Source organism: Carassius auratus, chromosome 35 (assembly GCF_003368295.1).
Source record: "Carassius auratus strain Wakin chromosome 35, ASM336829v1, whole genome shotgun sequence".
In the NCBI taxonomy this organism is placed as follows: domain Eukaryota; kingdom Metazoa; phylum Chordata; class Actinopteri; order Cypriniformes; family Cyprinidae; genus Carassius; species Carassius auratus.
In genome coordinates, this window is record NC_039277.1 from 12,592,279 (window position 1) to 12,608,164 (window position 15,886).

Here is a 15,886-nt window from a genome sequence, read left to right on the forward strand (position 1 = left end):
TTACACTGATTACAAAAAAAGGTCCCCATCTCACATGTGAAACAAGTTCTGCGCAGCCACAATAAAAAGGAAATCCGCATCATGTTTATCTCTAAAGAGGTATCAGCAGTTCAAATAGATTTCAGTCTGGTTAGAAAGGTTTTCGGGAACACTGGGTACTAATTACCAGGAAACGGATCTGCTAAATGTCCTTACGGTTTCCTTCTGGAGCATCTGAACAATTCCGGACCCATAAAAACATCACATTTCTAAGGTGCTTCAAAAGAAAAAGACATTTTTGAACTTGAATAAAAAAGAAAATGTGTTTATTATGTATAAATAACGTTATTATAATGACCATAAATAAACAAGAAACCCCCTTCTTGACGGTCATCATTTTCCCTGCACCGTTTTTATGTGATCAGATTACAAAATGGTTCAGTTCATCAGTCCAGTCGGCCGCGTTCCGAATCCTCATAAACCCTTCTTCTCTTTTAGTGCCCTTTCCACTCGTTCCCTTCCCTTTCGATGCTAGAAAGGGGAGAAGAGGGAGTGAACAGTCTCCGAGGAGCAGGCGGAAAAGTCTTCAGACTCGGGCGTGGTGTTGGTGGTGGTGGAGGGACATGGACTGGGGCCTTGCGCAGGAAGTCCGCTGGTAGGTTGGGACGGGGTCGAGGTGCAGACCGGGAGTAAAGGCTGAGATGTGGAGGCTACAGGTTGGCTGGGTGGTCCAGGGAGCTGCGCTCACATTCTGGTGGCATCCTCGTCGGAGAATCTGCCTCTCCTTATCAAGAGCGGTGGTCTGATGGAGGAATGGAGAATTTTAGTCATGTGACAGAACCTGTACATGAGAGCAAAATAAAATACTCCTAATAAAGTCCCTCCCACCAAAATACATTTTGGGGTGAACTATATCTTTAATGAAAATTATTTTTAGAAGCATGTTTTAAAAAGTTAAAAAGAAATAAAATAAAGAAAATGCACTTAATTTAATAAATTTAATGTCAGACTTATTACTTTTTGTTTTATTAGTCTTAACTAGGCTGAATTTTTATGCAAAAAAGCAAGCAGTACTTACTGTAATACTTTGAAATATTATTTAAGCTATGTATTGTCAGTGTCACATGATCCCTGAGAAATCATTCTAGTATACGCTGATTTGGTGCTTAAGAAACATTTTTTATTCTTATCAATGTTGAAAACATTTCTTAATTATGATTTTGTTGTTGTTTTTGTTTTGAAACCACTGTGCATTTTTCAGTATTCATTTGCATCCTTGCAGAATAAAAGTATTTACTTCCAAACAAACAAAAAAACTTTAATGACCTCAAACTTGGGATTAGTTCTGTACATTTACTAATAAATATAAGTTTCTTTATTAAAAATGAGTTTGTATTATAACACAAAAAAAACACAAACACTGGGGACAACATTGGGACTTGCTGAGCATTTTCTTTCTGCACAAGGTTGAAGATCACAAGAAGCTGGTTAGAAGCAGGACAGTGACACAAGCAGCACACTGAGGGAAAAGCACATAAAATATGCCAATTGCCATGATGCTGAAGCAAATCATGCACATTCTCTCCACCCGGATTGAAAACTTTCACACACAGACACACACACACACACACACACTGGATGAATGAACACAGCAGCTGTCTATGATAATGACATGAGCAGGTTTCAGTGCCTACACTAGGATTCAACAAGACATGGGCTGGTGTGCTGCAGAGGACACATGGCATTACCTTATCCAGAACATGCTCGGGTTCTGACAGAAATCCAACGACCCTGATCTCTGGATGGAAAAGTCATGGTCGAGCTAAGCAAAGAGAAATCAGTGAAGCTCAGTGGACAGCACTCAGAAAACATTAAGGAAATACTCAGATCATCAGCTGCATATCCATTTCAAACGTTAGTACAGAAAATCATTTCAAAGTATTATAGCGTTTGAACTCTTTTGCCTCCCATAAAAGCTGTCCATCACACATGGTGTCTGGTATTCAGCTTTCTGGCACTTTAATGTTTATTTAGCGTCTCGATTGTTAACTTCAGGCTTTGACAGTCAAGTGTGGGCTTACCGTCATCACAGACATTCCCGAGGTGTTGTTGCTGGGCTTTGGCCCAGTGTTAAAGTGCTTCTTGATCTTTCCCGCCACTGACAGCTGGTGCTCATTTTCTGAAAGACCGTCATTCTGAAACAGCCATTGAAATGAAGCCCATCAGCTACAATAGTTATTAAACAAGAGGACTAAAATGTATCATGACTGTGTCAGTTCTATAATTTAGCAACAAAGACCCATACACGCTATAGGGTAATGGATTCAGGCTGAATTACTCACAGTGACCCAGGGATGTTCCAACACCTGCAGCGCTGTGTATCTCTGATCCACTTCCACTTGCAGCATAGACACTATCAGCTCCTGAGGAGACGGACAGGACAGAGAGAGTTAGTGCCAAACCCTAATGCCAATCATGATCTTGAATTGGTGAACACAATGACTTACAGTAAACAAACAGTAAAAAATAAACACTAGTATTTAATAATAATATGTAGTTAAAACCAAAACTCAGTATGATTTTGAACATTCTACATTTCGTAATTAGTTTATAGTGATGCATTATTTTCTAGTCAGAAATTTTGATTTTAAAATCACACATAATAATCATATTATTTCGATTTGAAAAAGTCCAAATATTATTTAGCATCATAATATTTTGCTTTAAAAACATTTAAAAACTATGTTAAACTTTTTTTTACTATCCCACATATTATGTAATCCACATATATTTCACTTACTTTGGCTGAGTCTGATACATTGTCCCAGTACGGAAGAGGGAATTCTAACTGTCCCAGCAGGATCTGGTCAAACAGAGCTTCTTGATCATCAGTGCTCCTAAAATAAAGAGTACAACTTCAAATAAATATCAACAGGGGGAGCTCGTTTCATTGCGTTCATTGATCGTACGACAAATAGCCACAGGGTGGCGCAGTAACAGCTTACATAACCTTACAGTTTGATTACATTTTTCAAAACTGCACTACATACACACCTAGAATGTATTTAAGAATTAATCTTCGAGATGTGAACCATTTATTTATTTATTTTTTTGCAAAAACCTAAAAAATGGTAGTCTCACACAGGCCTAAGCCACATTTTGACATAATCAATGAACTTACCCACGAAATGGAGGAAAGCCACAGAGAAGAATATATGTGATGACTCCCGCAGCCCAGATATCTACCTTAAGGCCATACCTAACAGCAAACAAAAGGTGTTTTAGTATTATTGGTCTTATTACAATTTAAACTCTACATAATATGATCATTACAATCACAGCACTATGCTTAACATCACACCATGAAAAAAAAAAGAAAAAAAAGAAATTGCACATTCCATTTGTGCAAACGTTAAAATATTCACCCGGTCTCTGCGATAATCTCTGGTGCTACATATGTGGGTGTTCCACAGACAGTGTACAGAGGTCCGTCTACCACGGTGGCCAGGCCAAAGTCGCCCAGCTTCAGGGATTTGCTTCCGTCTTGATGCTCATACACCTGTGAACCAAAGCCAAGAATAATATTAGACCAAAACAAGCTAGTCTCTTCAAAGCAATCTATGAAAATGACATATCCGGCTCTCAATTCCCAAGGTGAACGTGTGCAGATCAGTGTCAAAAATATGCACTGGCTTCAAATAAATGGATATTTGTGCATTTAATGTCTTTAACCTAAATTCTACTGATTCTAAAAAGGAACAGGATTCTAAGCTTGGCTGGCTTTGTGTTTGGTGTTATATAATATGTAAAGTGATGCGTTTTGAAAAAGCCTCATTCTGCACTGCAAGGTGCATTTGACATGCGTGCTTCTAGCCACAAGCGATTATCTTTGAGATGCGGAGAGAGACAGCAAGCGCATATGTGAGCCACTGCACGCTTCTTTCTAGCTCACTGGAGTGCGTTTGAGAAACAGATGGTTTTATTCACTGTTAGCGGGTCACATTTTCAATTGTAAGACCTACAGCATTTCTAGCCAAATTCCCCAGTTCATAAACAGGGTTTCATAAACAACATTTCCATCCTGAATCAGGAGAGGAAGGGTACATGTATAAGCCACTGATTCATAAAAGCAGCCTTGGAGAACAGTACAGTCTGTGAACTGTCAATGTGTGAGTCACATTTCAGTTCTTCCGCTGCTGAAGTGATATCACACGTATGCACTCAGTCAGTAGGTGGCTGGTCTAGACTCAGTCAAAGAGCTCGCAGCAATCATTTCTCTTTCTCCAAACACACTTATATAGTTCCAGGCCAGCCCACAAGACCTATGAGTTTCCTCCATTCTTTTCCTCTGCACGTACACACAGAAACACACGCATGACCCACACGGAAAACCCAATTTAGGATGTTATAACTGTTGCGCTTGTACCTGTGATATGTTAGACATGTCAGGATGACTTTCTCAGAGGTATGTTTTTGAAAAGAAGGAAAGATGGAAGAAAGGAAGGCGTGTTGATATCTTACCAAAAGGTTCTCCGGCTTGATGTCCCTGTGGACGATGTTAAGGCTGTGTAAGTACTTGATAGCATTGGCCAGGTTGTACAGCATGCTGCTGGCATCCCGCTCAGTGTATCTGTTGGCAGAGGTGATGGCATCAAAAAGATCTCCTCCCTAAAAATAAGAATGAAGATACAAAAAATAGGACAAATTCAATATAATAAAGATGCGAATGAAATAAACAGGTCTATTTAACAGAAAGAAATATAATTATCACCTTCACTGTATGAATTTAAAATATATGTGCTTTGATTACAGAAGCTGTATTTAACAGTAGCATTCAGTTTAGAAATATAATTATCGCCTTCACTGTATGAATTAAATATACATTGATTCTTATTAAAGCTACTAAAGTTGTTCAACCAAGAGCACTAAGTGATTCTCTCTCTCTTGTGTTTTTGTTGCGTTTTTTTTTAAAAGTATATTAGGCTGCTGTCATTTTATGACCTAATGCATGGATCCAGTACTGACACTCATCTGATATCTTTTCTAAACTGTTTACCTTTATACCCTGTAACATGGGCATTTTAAAATGTTTTTGTGTGTATTTGATATGTTGCAAGAAAGACACGAGACCAGAGGGCAACAGGCATCGTCTAGTGTGTTCACATAGAAAAACAGTGGAAAAACATTTCAGTGGAATGTAAAATACATTCTGTGAGCCCCTATCTCTTATTAATATCATGCACATCTCATGCTTTATTTTTTTATTGCTCTAAATTCCAGTTCACACCAAGGATGATAATTATTAAGTTTTAATACTCGTTCTAACTCAACAGGTTTAAATGCACTTTTTACATTCCACGATATACAAAATACAGCAAAATACCTGTGGATAGACACTTTATATTGTCTTCTGTCTAGCTGTAGTTTAAGGTGTCTTTGACATCTACAGCGAGGTGTGTGAATGGAACGGTTCAGTAGTTGCGTTTTGCTTCCAAGAAAGTTGGTATTTGCATGTACACAAAATGATCTGCATCATGAGTTTTCCTGAGGTCAAGTTGTTTATACAAAGAAGGCAGAAAGTTCATGGTGGCCTGGTTTGCTGTTCAGACGGCAGAAATCCCTTCAAAGAGTCGAGTAAGTGGAACAGCAGCTTAAAATAACCCTCAGTTCAACAGAGCCAGCACAACTGCACAGGGAAGCCATTACGGGAAGCCACCAATAGCTAATTCATCCTTAACTCCACAAGAGGTATAAACCCAGCTGTGACTGGATTTTTGCTAATATTTCTGTCTATCGATCTGCATTTGATTTCACTTCAGGTTTGAACAGGTGCATTAAAATGATAGCTTGCATATGTTGTAGTACACACCTTAACAAGCTCCATGACCAGGTAGAGTTCACTGTAAGTGTCCATTTCCTCAATCAACAACACAATGTTTGGGTGTTTCACTCTTCTGAGGATAGCTACCTCATTCTGGATCATATGCTCCTGTGCAGGAGAAAAAGATTCGGAATAAAAATGTATTGCACAGACTGTTATAAAATAAAAATTTAAGCATTTTATTGACAACATCATAATGCATCCATCTCACCTTTCCTCTGCATTTGCCCTTGTTGATGATCTTCAGAGCATACGCCCTGCCAGTCGAGTGCTCCACACACTCGTGGACCACCGCAAAGTTCCCGTCTCCGATCATTCGGCCCACTTTGTACCGATCTGAAATGGAGCTCGGGACTGTGGGTATCGGTGTTTCCTCCAAGGGCTCAGCTGTAGACAGTAAGGAAGAAAATTAAAGCAAGACTGAGTGGGCCTCATTCAGAATCTGTTGTTATGACTGAAATCACTGTAGGCAGAGGAGAAATTTGATTCTCAAACAACATTCCCAGTCTGAGAATCTCTATGATTGCAGCTCAACAAACAAGACGTTTGGTTTACACCTCATGGATTCTTTCATTAGTGCTTTACAGTCAGCTACAGTGTGTGCACTGAAGTGGAAATTAATGTATAACGCAAATTAAGTTATACAATTTTTAAATGAAGCGTTTGTGGATGACCTGCAGACACTCTTGAGATAAACATCTTTACTTGGTGGCACTGAACAACTATAAAGGTTCTTTGATTCATTTAATGCTTCTCATTCATTCACTTAAAAACTGCCATATCTGCATGAGTTTAGAGAGTCGCAGAGCACTTTGTAAGAAAGTCTGAATGCAATATGTCTGAATGCAATTATAATGTATGGATTTAGAGAAGGTCAAGTTACTGCCATGTTTTTATTAACTAAAACTATAAGATAATTCAGTAAGTCAGAATTCAGAAGTCAGAAAGAGCTTTATTGCCAAGTATGTTTGCACATACAAGGGATTTGTTTTAGTGACAGAGGCTTCCAGCACACAGAGATGACAACAACAACAACAGACAATAAAAAATAAAGATATGTGAATAAAATACACACACACACACACACACACACACACACACACACACACACAAGAATTGTCTGTACTGGTGTCCTATAGAATAGAATAGAATAGAATAAGATGTAGGGATGGATTAAGATGTAGGGTGGTATCAAATAAACATAAGTTGTGTTGCACATTTTTATCGTACAATGGGGAGAATATTTAACTGTTCATAATTTAGATTGTCTGGGGGAAGAAACTTTACTTGTGCCTCATTGTCCCAGTGCTCTGTAGCTCTGACCAGACAGCAAAAATGAAAATGGCTTGGATGTGAGGCGACTGATTTTCGGAGCCCTTTTCCTCACTCCTTTTCCTCAATCTGTAGTCATTTTAGTCCTGTGATTTATTTTTATTTTTTTGGAATGGGAATGATGGTGGAGCGTCTGAAGCAGGCAGGGACTTCACACAGCTCCTGTGATCTGCTGAAGATCTGTGAAAAGATGTGGGGCCAGCACAGGTTTTTAGACAGACTGGTGGAACAGCGTCTGGGCCTGGTGCTTTCCTTCAGTTTTGTTCCCTGAAGATCTGACACACATCATCTTCACTGATCCGAAGTACAGGAGGGGAGTTGATGGAGGTGTTAATGTTTGTGTAGAGACATGGTAAGAACTGGTGTTGGGTGTGAGACCGCGAGTTTCAAATGTACAGTAAAACTCATTCAAGTTGTTGATTCACCTCAGTGTTGAGGGATGGTGTCTTGTAGTTTGTAAGTGAAATTGAAAATTGTAATTGAATAAAGAACATTTTAAAAAAGGAAAATATAAACGTTGCCTTGGCATGATAAAAATAAATGACAAAAGCGCATAAAATGACTAAAACTACAATTAAAATGAAAACTGAAAATAAAAAAGGTAATACATTTCAAAATATAATAGTATATGAATGACACTATCTAAACCAGCTTGAAGTAGTTTTACTGGCTTTGCTCGATTTCTTACCATCACTCACAGGCCCTTCCTCTTCATCCATACTGCAGACTTTGGTAGAGGTCAGAGACAGAGAAGAACCGCTGTTCTGGGATCCCTGTGAGGAAGAAAATATCCAATTAATTTAAACTAAATAGACAGCAGTACATGGCCAAAGTCTATGAAAAATATAACTCCAAAAACCACCGACAACCACCTAACTTCAAAAATACAGACACTGAGAAGCAGCTCACTGGGGTATTCTGTCTTTTCTACCTGTGCTGGATATCCTCAAGCTGCCCCGTCTACTACTCCCATCAGGACGGCCAGCACGCTCGGGACACAATCCTCATTCTCACTTTTAAACACAGCATAGTGTTAGGACAGAGTGTATCTTTGCTGGTTGCCATGGCAGCAGCAAGTGTGAGGGAAGTTGCTGGCTGTGCTGTAAATTGGTTTTCGCTCTCGGTTGCCGCCAGTCAGGGTGCAGGGACCCTTTTAGGTCCGTGCGGAGAGTAATTGGAATAATGTCTCCGGGAGCACTGTGCTCCCCAGACTGCTGGGAGAACTCAAATGGATTTGATTGGACTGTAGCAGCATGTGACAACGGCCCCGGATGCACCTCAGAGGGCCTGCTAATGGCGAGAATGAAGCGCAAATCTGCTGAGACGAACCAGTGGCTGGGTCATGGAGGGTCAGCACTCCTACACTCACTATCTGATAATGGCAGTTTGAGTGGATGCATATGAGACACCAAGATAGGGTTGTTTAAGTGTCATCAGAAACAGTTTTGACTCGAGTGTGTGTGTGTGTGTGTGTTTCCACATCCTTTTTCTATTTCATTCAGATCACAGTTTGTCCTGGCGCTATCAAAACTCTTGTTACCATGGAAACTGTTGGAGTGTACTAATAATATTTTCCCTCTGCGAGACAGGAAGCAGCCAGAGACAAGCCCATATAAGGCTTCTTCCTGTTTCCTGGCTGAATGCTAGGTCAAATCACACCAAACAGGCTGAATTTCTGCGCTTTTTCTCAGGACCGGAAAGAAACAGATTAAACCATGCAGTAAGTATTTATTCTTTTGATTTGTTCTCCACTGATCAATAGTGCATCATGTTAAATCCATGTGTGCACATGCAAATGTAAGTACTCAGTTGCATAACAGTCTGTTATTCAGCGTCTGTGCAATTATGATTCTGATAACGCAAATTTACCTTAATGATCCCTAAAGTAGTGTCACAGGAACACTCTATCAAATCATTCTCTCGAAATAAAACAATTAACACGCTCAGTATCAATAACAATGCCACAATATTACATTTTAAGATAACTCTTGTGATTTTGTTGCAGACTAATTGCATGATGGCTTGAATGACTGATTTAATGGCAGAGATGATTTTGTTTTGTGGAGATGGGGATGCCATTGGGAAATTTAATCCAAAGGCCAGAGAGGATACCGCTGTTCTCATCAGGATCACTGCTACTCAGAGATTTTGGGGAATAGCTGTAGAGATGCTAGACCACTTAGCTGCACCTCCATTAAGACCAATGTGAGAAAATCTCACAAGAGTCACTTCAGGACATTTGGTGATTACACCTATAATCTAATTCCATGACCGTCTACATTAATTTGTTTTTGAAATGCAGGGCTGTAATTAACACTAATGTTTGTGCACTACAAAATAAACATTGTTTTGGCATCCGGAAAGTCTGGGACAAATAAAATGTGATTAAAGGAGCTCTGAGCCAAGCTGTCGCAAAAAAACAGAGGAGGACCCAAAATATTTAGTAAAGAACACCCCGTTAAGTTCATACTAGATATAGAGACTTACTGTTTAATGTATTAACATCTTCAATTATACGTACATGCTGGAACCATTTCATTACATCCTTTTGGCAAATAAACATAATTCTAAAATAATGCATTCAAAATAATGACCAGAAAATGACACAATCTTTTCTTTTTATACATTAAAACAACTAAAAATGATAGATTATGATACAAAACTAATATATAAAAAAAAAAAATTATAATAACTACATGATTGACAATGGCTTGAAAGCAAAGATATACAGGACAGTATAACTGAGCAGAGTCCGAAAGAAAAACAAGAAACAATGAAAACCAATGGAACTGAAAACTACTGCGGAGACAAAGTATCAAGTTGTCATATTTTAAATGAATATGAAGTGAGCAGTTAAAGAAAAGGCGCACTCAGAAATGAAACACTGTCTGTAGCATTTTTTTAAAAAATAGCTCTTTTTCTGTTATACAAAATATTAGGTTTGGAATGACATGGGGGTGAGTAAATTATGACAGATTTTTCATTTATGGGTGAACTATCCCTTTAAGAACATTAGAGATTAAAAACATCATTATTTTGCTCATGTACCTTTTAAAATCAATGTTCATGGAATGAAGGAGAACATACAGTACATGCACACAAACACAATGTCATTGAAACAGAAAATATACAGGTGTGAAAACACCAAAGGAAAATGTGAAGAGCATGCAACCCAACAGACAGTTTGAGGGACATCATTTAATGGAGATGATGAAGAATGTGTTTTTATGAAAATTTAAATTCAAATTTAAATGCAACTAAAATTCAGGAAATCAAACAGGTGCATTTTCAGTTCAGCCCTAAACAACTCAGAAAGAGACAGGTGCGATGCTGAGCCCTAAGGCCTCACTTTTCATGTTATGCAACCAACCCGTTCTCATCAGTCTGCGTATAAATAACACGACTTTACACTTTCTATTTGCGTGTAATGCATACGCCAAATGCCATTTTTGCGTGCATATGATACGCCAATCCTTCCCATTAATTTCGGTGGAGAGCAGATGCGTCCAAATAACACGCATCATCTTCAGCGGCAGTGACGTCACCAAGCGAGGCTCGTTCAGTTCACCTGATGCGCGTACACCTTCAAACAGGTAAGCAAGGGTAAATATATTTTTTTCTTCTTCTTTTTGTAATGATATCACGTGGTTAAGCGTATTGTTTTAATTATTTCAGTATTTCTGCATCACGTTAGACAGGGCCGTGTTTTTAAAGGGCAGTTTATGCTCAAATTATGGGTCAGTGGGCTGCTCAGCTAGCCTACCATTGTCATTAGCCTAAGCTAACCTGTACTGTTTATAGACCTGTTGCAGTTTTAAATAAATTTATGATGGGTCTTCAGCTTTTAGACATGACTAATACAAGCACAACAAAGCACCCAACCCAATAGAGGTCGGGATCGTTGCGTCACGTCGCAATGCATTGTGGGAATCGCGGTACAGAAGTAGATGTACTGTATAGTAGGCATTAGGTAACGTTGGTCATTTGGTCATTAATTTTGATTATTTTTTGGAAAATGGTTCAGTATTGCTGTATTGTGAACTGCTGTAATCGGTTTCATGATCGACAGGGCAAACGCCTCGTGAATCATATTAGTTTTCAACATTTTCCTACTTGGAAAAAAAACACAAGGTGTCTGAAATCACCAAGAGGCGTCAGATGGCTTGGGTCGCCACTGTACGGAGGGAAACCATCACCTTCGATAATATTATAATACATAGTTATGGTGAGACATGTTGTGTATGGTCTCTCTCTCTCTCTCACATACACACACACAAACTCAGACACAAACACATTACGTTTTCTCTAGTTTTTGGCCAGTAAGGGAGTCAGTTTAGTGTCTGTATTTTTTGTTTAAACATTTTCTTTTGACCCAATCCTGAACTTAATTTGCTTTTTGATATTTTTGTGCTGACTGTATTTAACAAATTTGAACAACTTGTTTAAAAAAAAAAAAAACTGGAACGAACTTCAAAATAGGAAGTTAAGCGTCTTGTTTTGGTGAATGGTGGGTTGTGTCTGAGGTGAATGTTCGTCAATATTATACCGGATTACAGAACTACCGGAGGAAAACAGTGGATTTTTGCAAGTATGATAGGTGAGTAATTACTCCTGAAGTGTAACAAACCCGCATAGACAAGCTTCATAGCTCGCAGAATCTGATAAGTGTGTGTGTGTGTCACTACTGATGCTTGGTTAATATTAACATTTCCTTAGTGAAAAAGATTGTTTTCTCCACGTTTAATTTGCAGATCCATTTATGATCTGCAGGTGAGCCTCCAGTGACTTTTTAAAAAGTGAAAGTGACATTTTTAAATTGATCGGAGGTGTAAGCGCTCACTCCACAGACCGGGTAGGATAAATTATCAGGGAAACTGAGGCTTGGTTAACTTTCATGTGTTCATAGGGATCGATTCCGCCTACAACCTCTTTTTTTTTTTAAGTAGCGTTGTTTGGCTTCATTATTAAGTTTGTCCGTATAGGTATAGGCAACTTTTTTTGTCACGTTCTATAACTTTTTCTGGATACTGGCTATTATCTTATTACAAACCTGCTTTGCGATGCCTCTAAAATGGCCGCCGTTACCCACAATGCACCATTCCATGACGTCTACGCCCGATCTCTATATCGCGTGATAATCGTGATCGTGTAAAAAGTCCACACATTTAGCATATTTTTACAATACTAGCCTAACTTTGCTTGACCACGTCATGTGTAGCCAATACACACACAGTAACTACAGCATATTTACCATGCTTCTCCTACTGTAACCGTAGTTTTACTCTGGACTTTGTAACGCACATAACCACGACATTTACTATGGGTTTACCATAGTAACCATAGTTTTACTCTGGTATTTGTATTTACTAACACACAATAACCACGACATTTACTATGGGTTTACCATAGTAACCATAGTTTTACTCTGGTATTTGTAGTTACTAACACACAATAACCACGACATTTACTATGGGTTTACCATAGTAACCATAGTTTTACTCTGGTATTTGTATTTACTAACACACAATAACCACGACATTTACTATGGGTTTACCATAGTAACCATAGTTTTACTCTGGTATTTGTATTTACTAACACACAATAACCACGACATTTACTATGGGTTTACCATAGTAACCATAGTTTTACTCTGGTATTTGTATTTACTAACACACAATAACCACAACACTTACCAGGATTTTACCACAGTAACTGTTTTTACTCTACACTATTTGTAAAGCACAGTAACCACTAAGTTTGCCATGCCTTTAATATCTTTTTGTGATGTAATTGTAATTCAGTGTTTTTTCTGTCTTGCAGTTACGTCGGATTACATACTCCACAACAACCTGTAATCCAGCAGATCTTTAAAGAAGCCATCTCTTGTAAAATCTCTCTCTCTCTCTCTCTCTCTCTCTCTCTCGCTCTGCTAGAATTAACAGGGAACTTCAACTCCACGCTCCCAATGCTGATATTGAAGAAGCTGTCAAGGGGGCTGAACAAGTCCTTCAAAGGATCAACCCTTCACAGGTAATGCTGAAGACTCTTAGTTATAACTGATTTGCTTTAATGAACGCATCCTTATATTATGTGTTAATCAAATATTTTGGTCACAGATCATTTTAACACACTGTCTCAACATGTTTATATTTCAGGAAGGCCTGTCATGAGATTTGAATTTGACCATCTTGTGCATTTATGAAGAAGACCAAAAGCTGCAAAGGCAAACACTTCCAATGGTACGTCAGATACATTTTTCTCAGCATTTGATGTTTCTTAAATTTTGGTTCACTTAGCCCATCAGGAAGAACTCTCAACAAAGAGCATGTTGTAGTAGTAATAATTCATCCAATAATCATATTATATTGCACAAGCGTACTTGTACAAAATTCTACAACTTTTACTCCTACTGCTGTTATTGGCCATTACCACAGCTCCCATCAGATTGTGCCCATTGTAAGAGTGTTTATATCATGAAGTTTAAATGAAGTCCATTGTATTCTTTATTAATCTTTACAAATTGGTGCCGCCTCTTCCTGTTTCAACAGTACATGATATCTGTCCACACCTCATAGTCTGCCTTTCTTTCTATGGTGATGTTACTGAACACATCTGTCTTAGAAGCAAGAGAATGGAAATCCTAGTTTAACTTTTCAAGTGCTACAAATCAGATCTTCAATGAATTTGGGCAATCAGATCACTTAAAGTTGTTCACACAAAGACCAATAACTATAATGAGAAGTATTTTAGCATCCACACCAACAGACAGTACTGTACAATTACTGCTATGCACACTGCAGTTACAGTATGTTGTATTCTGCCATTTGTTGTTGTCAGTGTTTTTGTTGTTCATAATGTGATAAATTATCTTTGTTTCTTCTTGCAGGATTTCTCACAGATTACTTAATCATTCTTCATCAGCTCTTCACAATATCAGCCCATTCAAAAGCTTCCAGATCTTCCTCTCTTGTGTGACACATCTGCTCTCAGTCCTTTACTGCCAACCTCTACATTCATCACTCCAATCTCTACTATAAGCACTCCTGTATATATATATATATATATATATATATATATATATATATATATATATATATATATATATATATATATACACACATAATAATAATTATTATTATTAACCATTTATTTGTTTTGCATTTATTAACAATAGAAGCAAACAATGATTACAGGATATATGTTTTTAAAGGTGATAATTGTAAAATATTGGAGCATTGTTCTTAATCATTTTTGCCTATTTGGTTGATAAAGGGAAGAAAACAATATATTTTCAACTGTAGCCTTGATTATTCTTTGGCATCTTTTGTCAGGATTTCTGTAAACAAAATTCCCTTTTTATTTTTGAATATTAAACTTATGTTTTTTGAAGGGAGTTTCTGTTGCAATTGTGTTTGTTTGTTTTCACTTAGTTACCTCTATGCAATTTTTTTTTATCAACTTTTCTTTTTTTTCATAGTGGAATAAACTGGAGAGAGACTGTTCTGGGCACTATGTTTATCTGCGAAAAGTTTGACATATCAATAAACACTGTAAAATGACTAGACAATGAGTGATTGATGTCATGATGTTTGTTTGTTTGTTTTCTATTCCTATAGTTCAACTGGTGGATCTAAGAATGGCAAGTTTTTAGGGTCCATTTCCATGAAACGTAGATGTGATAAATTGTTTACCTTTAATACACTATAAATACATTGTAAATATTACAGAAGGAAAATTGAGTAGTAGAAAAATATTGTGTTTAAATAATCTTCAGAGGTGTTTTTTTTTTGAGCAAATGAAACATTTTGACATTTATTTTTCACACAGTATATGCAAACTTTTGAGTTTAAGTACTGTACACTAATATTAGTGTAAACAATGTAGCCTATTCAATACAATGGGAATCATTATACCTTCGTTAAAACACAAAACAAAAAAAAACACCTTTAATCAACGTATTTCTTGCTGCATCAGGGTAACTGGTTATGTTTTTGCAGCTTCTGTCCATTCACTACAGGAACCCGGAAGCTCCCGGCATAATTGACCATATATGTACAAGTTAGTGTGACGCCTCTGCTCAACTGGGTTGCCATTGGCTTTGACGTTCCCTTGGCTCTCGCAGAACTCGCTGTGATTGGACTATCTTTTAACCCAAATTATAAACCGCTTAATGTTGCAAAGTCCGTTTGACTGTAATTATTACGTCAGTAACACCTTCAGTTAACAATGCAGTGTTGCTATGTCGTGAGAAATTACCTCTTTACCGAAATCGTAACCCTAACCCTAAGCACAAGTCCAATAAACTCCAAATACCAGCGCTAATATTACTCGCGTTCAAACGATAGAATGGCAGAGGCTTATGGGTAATGTAGTTTAAAATGTTTAATAATTAAAAAAATGGGAAAATGCAATCTTTTTTTAACAAAGGGTCATCTAAACATGTTCATTGTGTAAACATTAATGACATATTTAAGAGGCAGGCTGAAATTCGATATTTTACTAAGTGCACTTTTTTAAACACCTTTATACCACCTTTCCATGTATGTTTGAAAACTCTGTCCAACATTATTTAATTAGCATAGCATAAGTAGTTGTCCTGCCAATTTTTTCTTTGACACTATAATCAGACTTTGATTTACAGCCATTTGAAATTTACATTTTTTTGCTCTTCTAAGGGACTCTACTGGGCCCTTG

The 15,886-nt window shown here is 37.7% G+C and overlaps 1 protein-coding gene across 2 annotated transcripts in view; it reads right to left on the minus strand.

The window, feature by feature from the left end:
* Positions 1-511: 511 nt before the first annotated feature.
* LOC113054447 (serine/threonine-protein kinase DCLK1-like) overlaps positions 512-15,886 on the minus strand; it is a 50,390-nt gene continuing 35,015 nt past the window's right edge. For both annotated transcript variants that reach the window (XM_026220021.1, XM_026220022.1), the window contains 11 exons: positions 7,881-7,965; positions 6,072-6,247; positions 5,849-5,968; positions 4,501-4,647; positions 3,405-3,538; positions 3,161-3,238; positions 2,780-2,876; positions 2,322-2,402; positions 2,061-2,174; positions 1,728-1,801; positions 512-781 (listed from right to left, as the gene is read on the minus strand). In XM_026220021.1, coding sequence (XP_026075806.1) covers positions 724-781; positions 1,728-1,801; positions 2,061-2,174; positions 2,322-2,402; positions 2,780-2,876; positions 3,161-3,238; positions 3,405-3,538; positions 4,501-4,647; positions 5,849-5,968; positions 6,072-6,247; positions 7,881-7,965 — 1,164 coding nt within the window. In that variant the 3' untranslated portion in view covers positions 512-723. The remainder of the gene's footprint in view (positions 782-1,727; positions 1,802-2,060; positions 2,175-2,321; positions 2,403-2,779; positions 2,877-3,160; positions 3,239-3,404; positions 3,539-4,500; positions 4,648-5,848; positions 5,969-6,071; positions 6,248-7,880; positions 7,966-15,886) is intronic.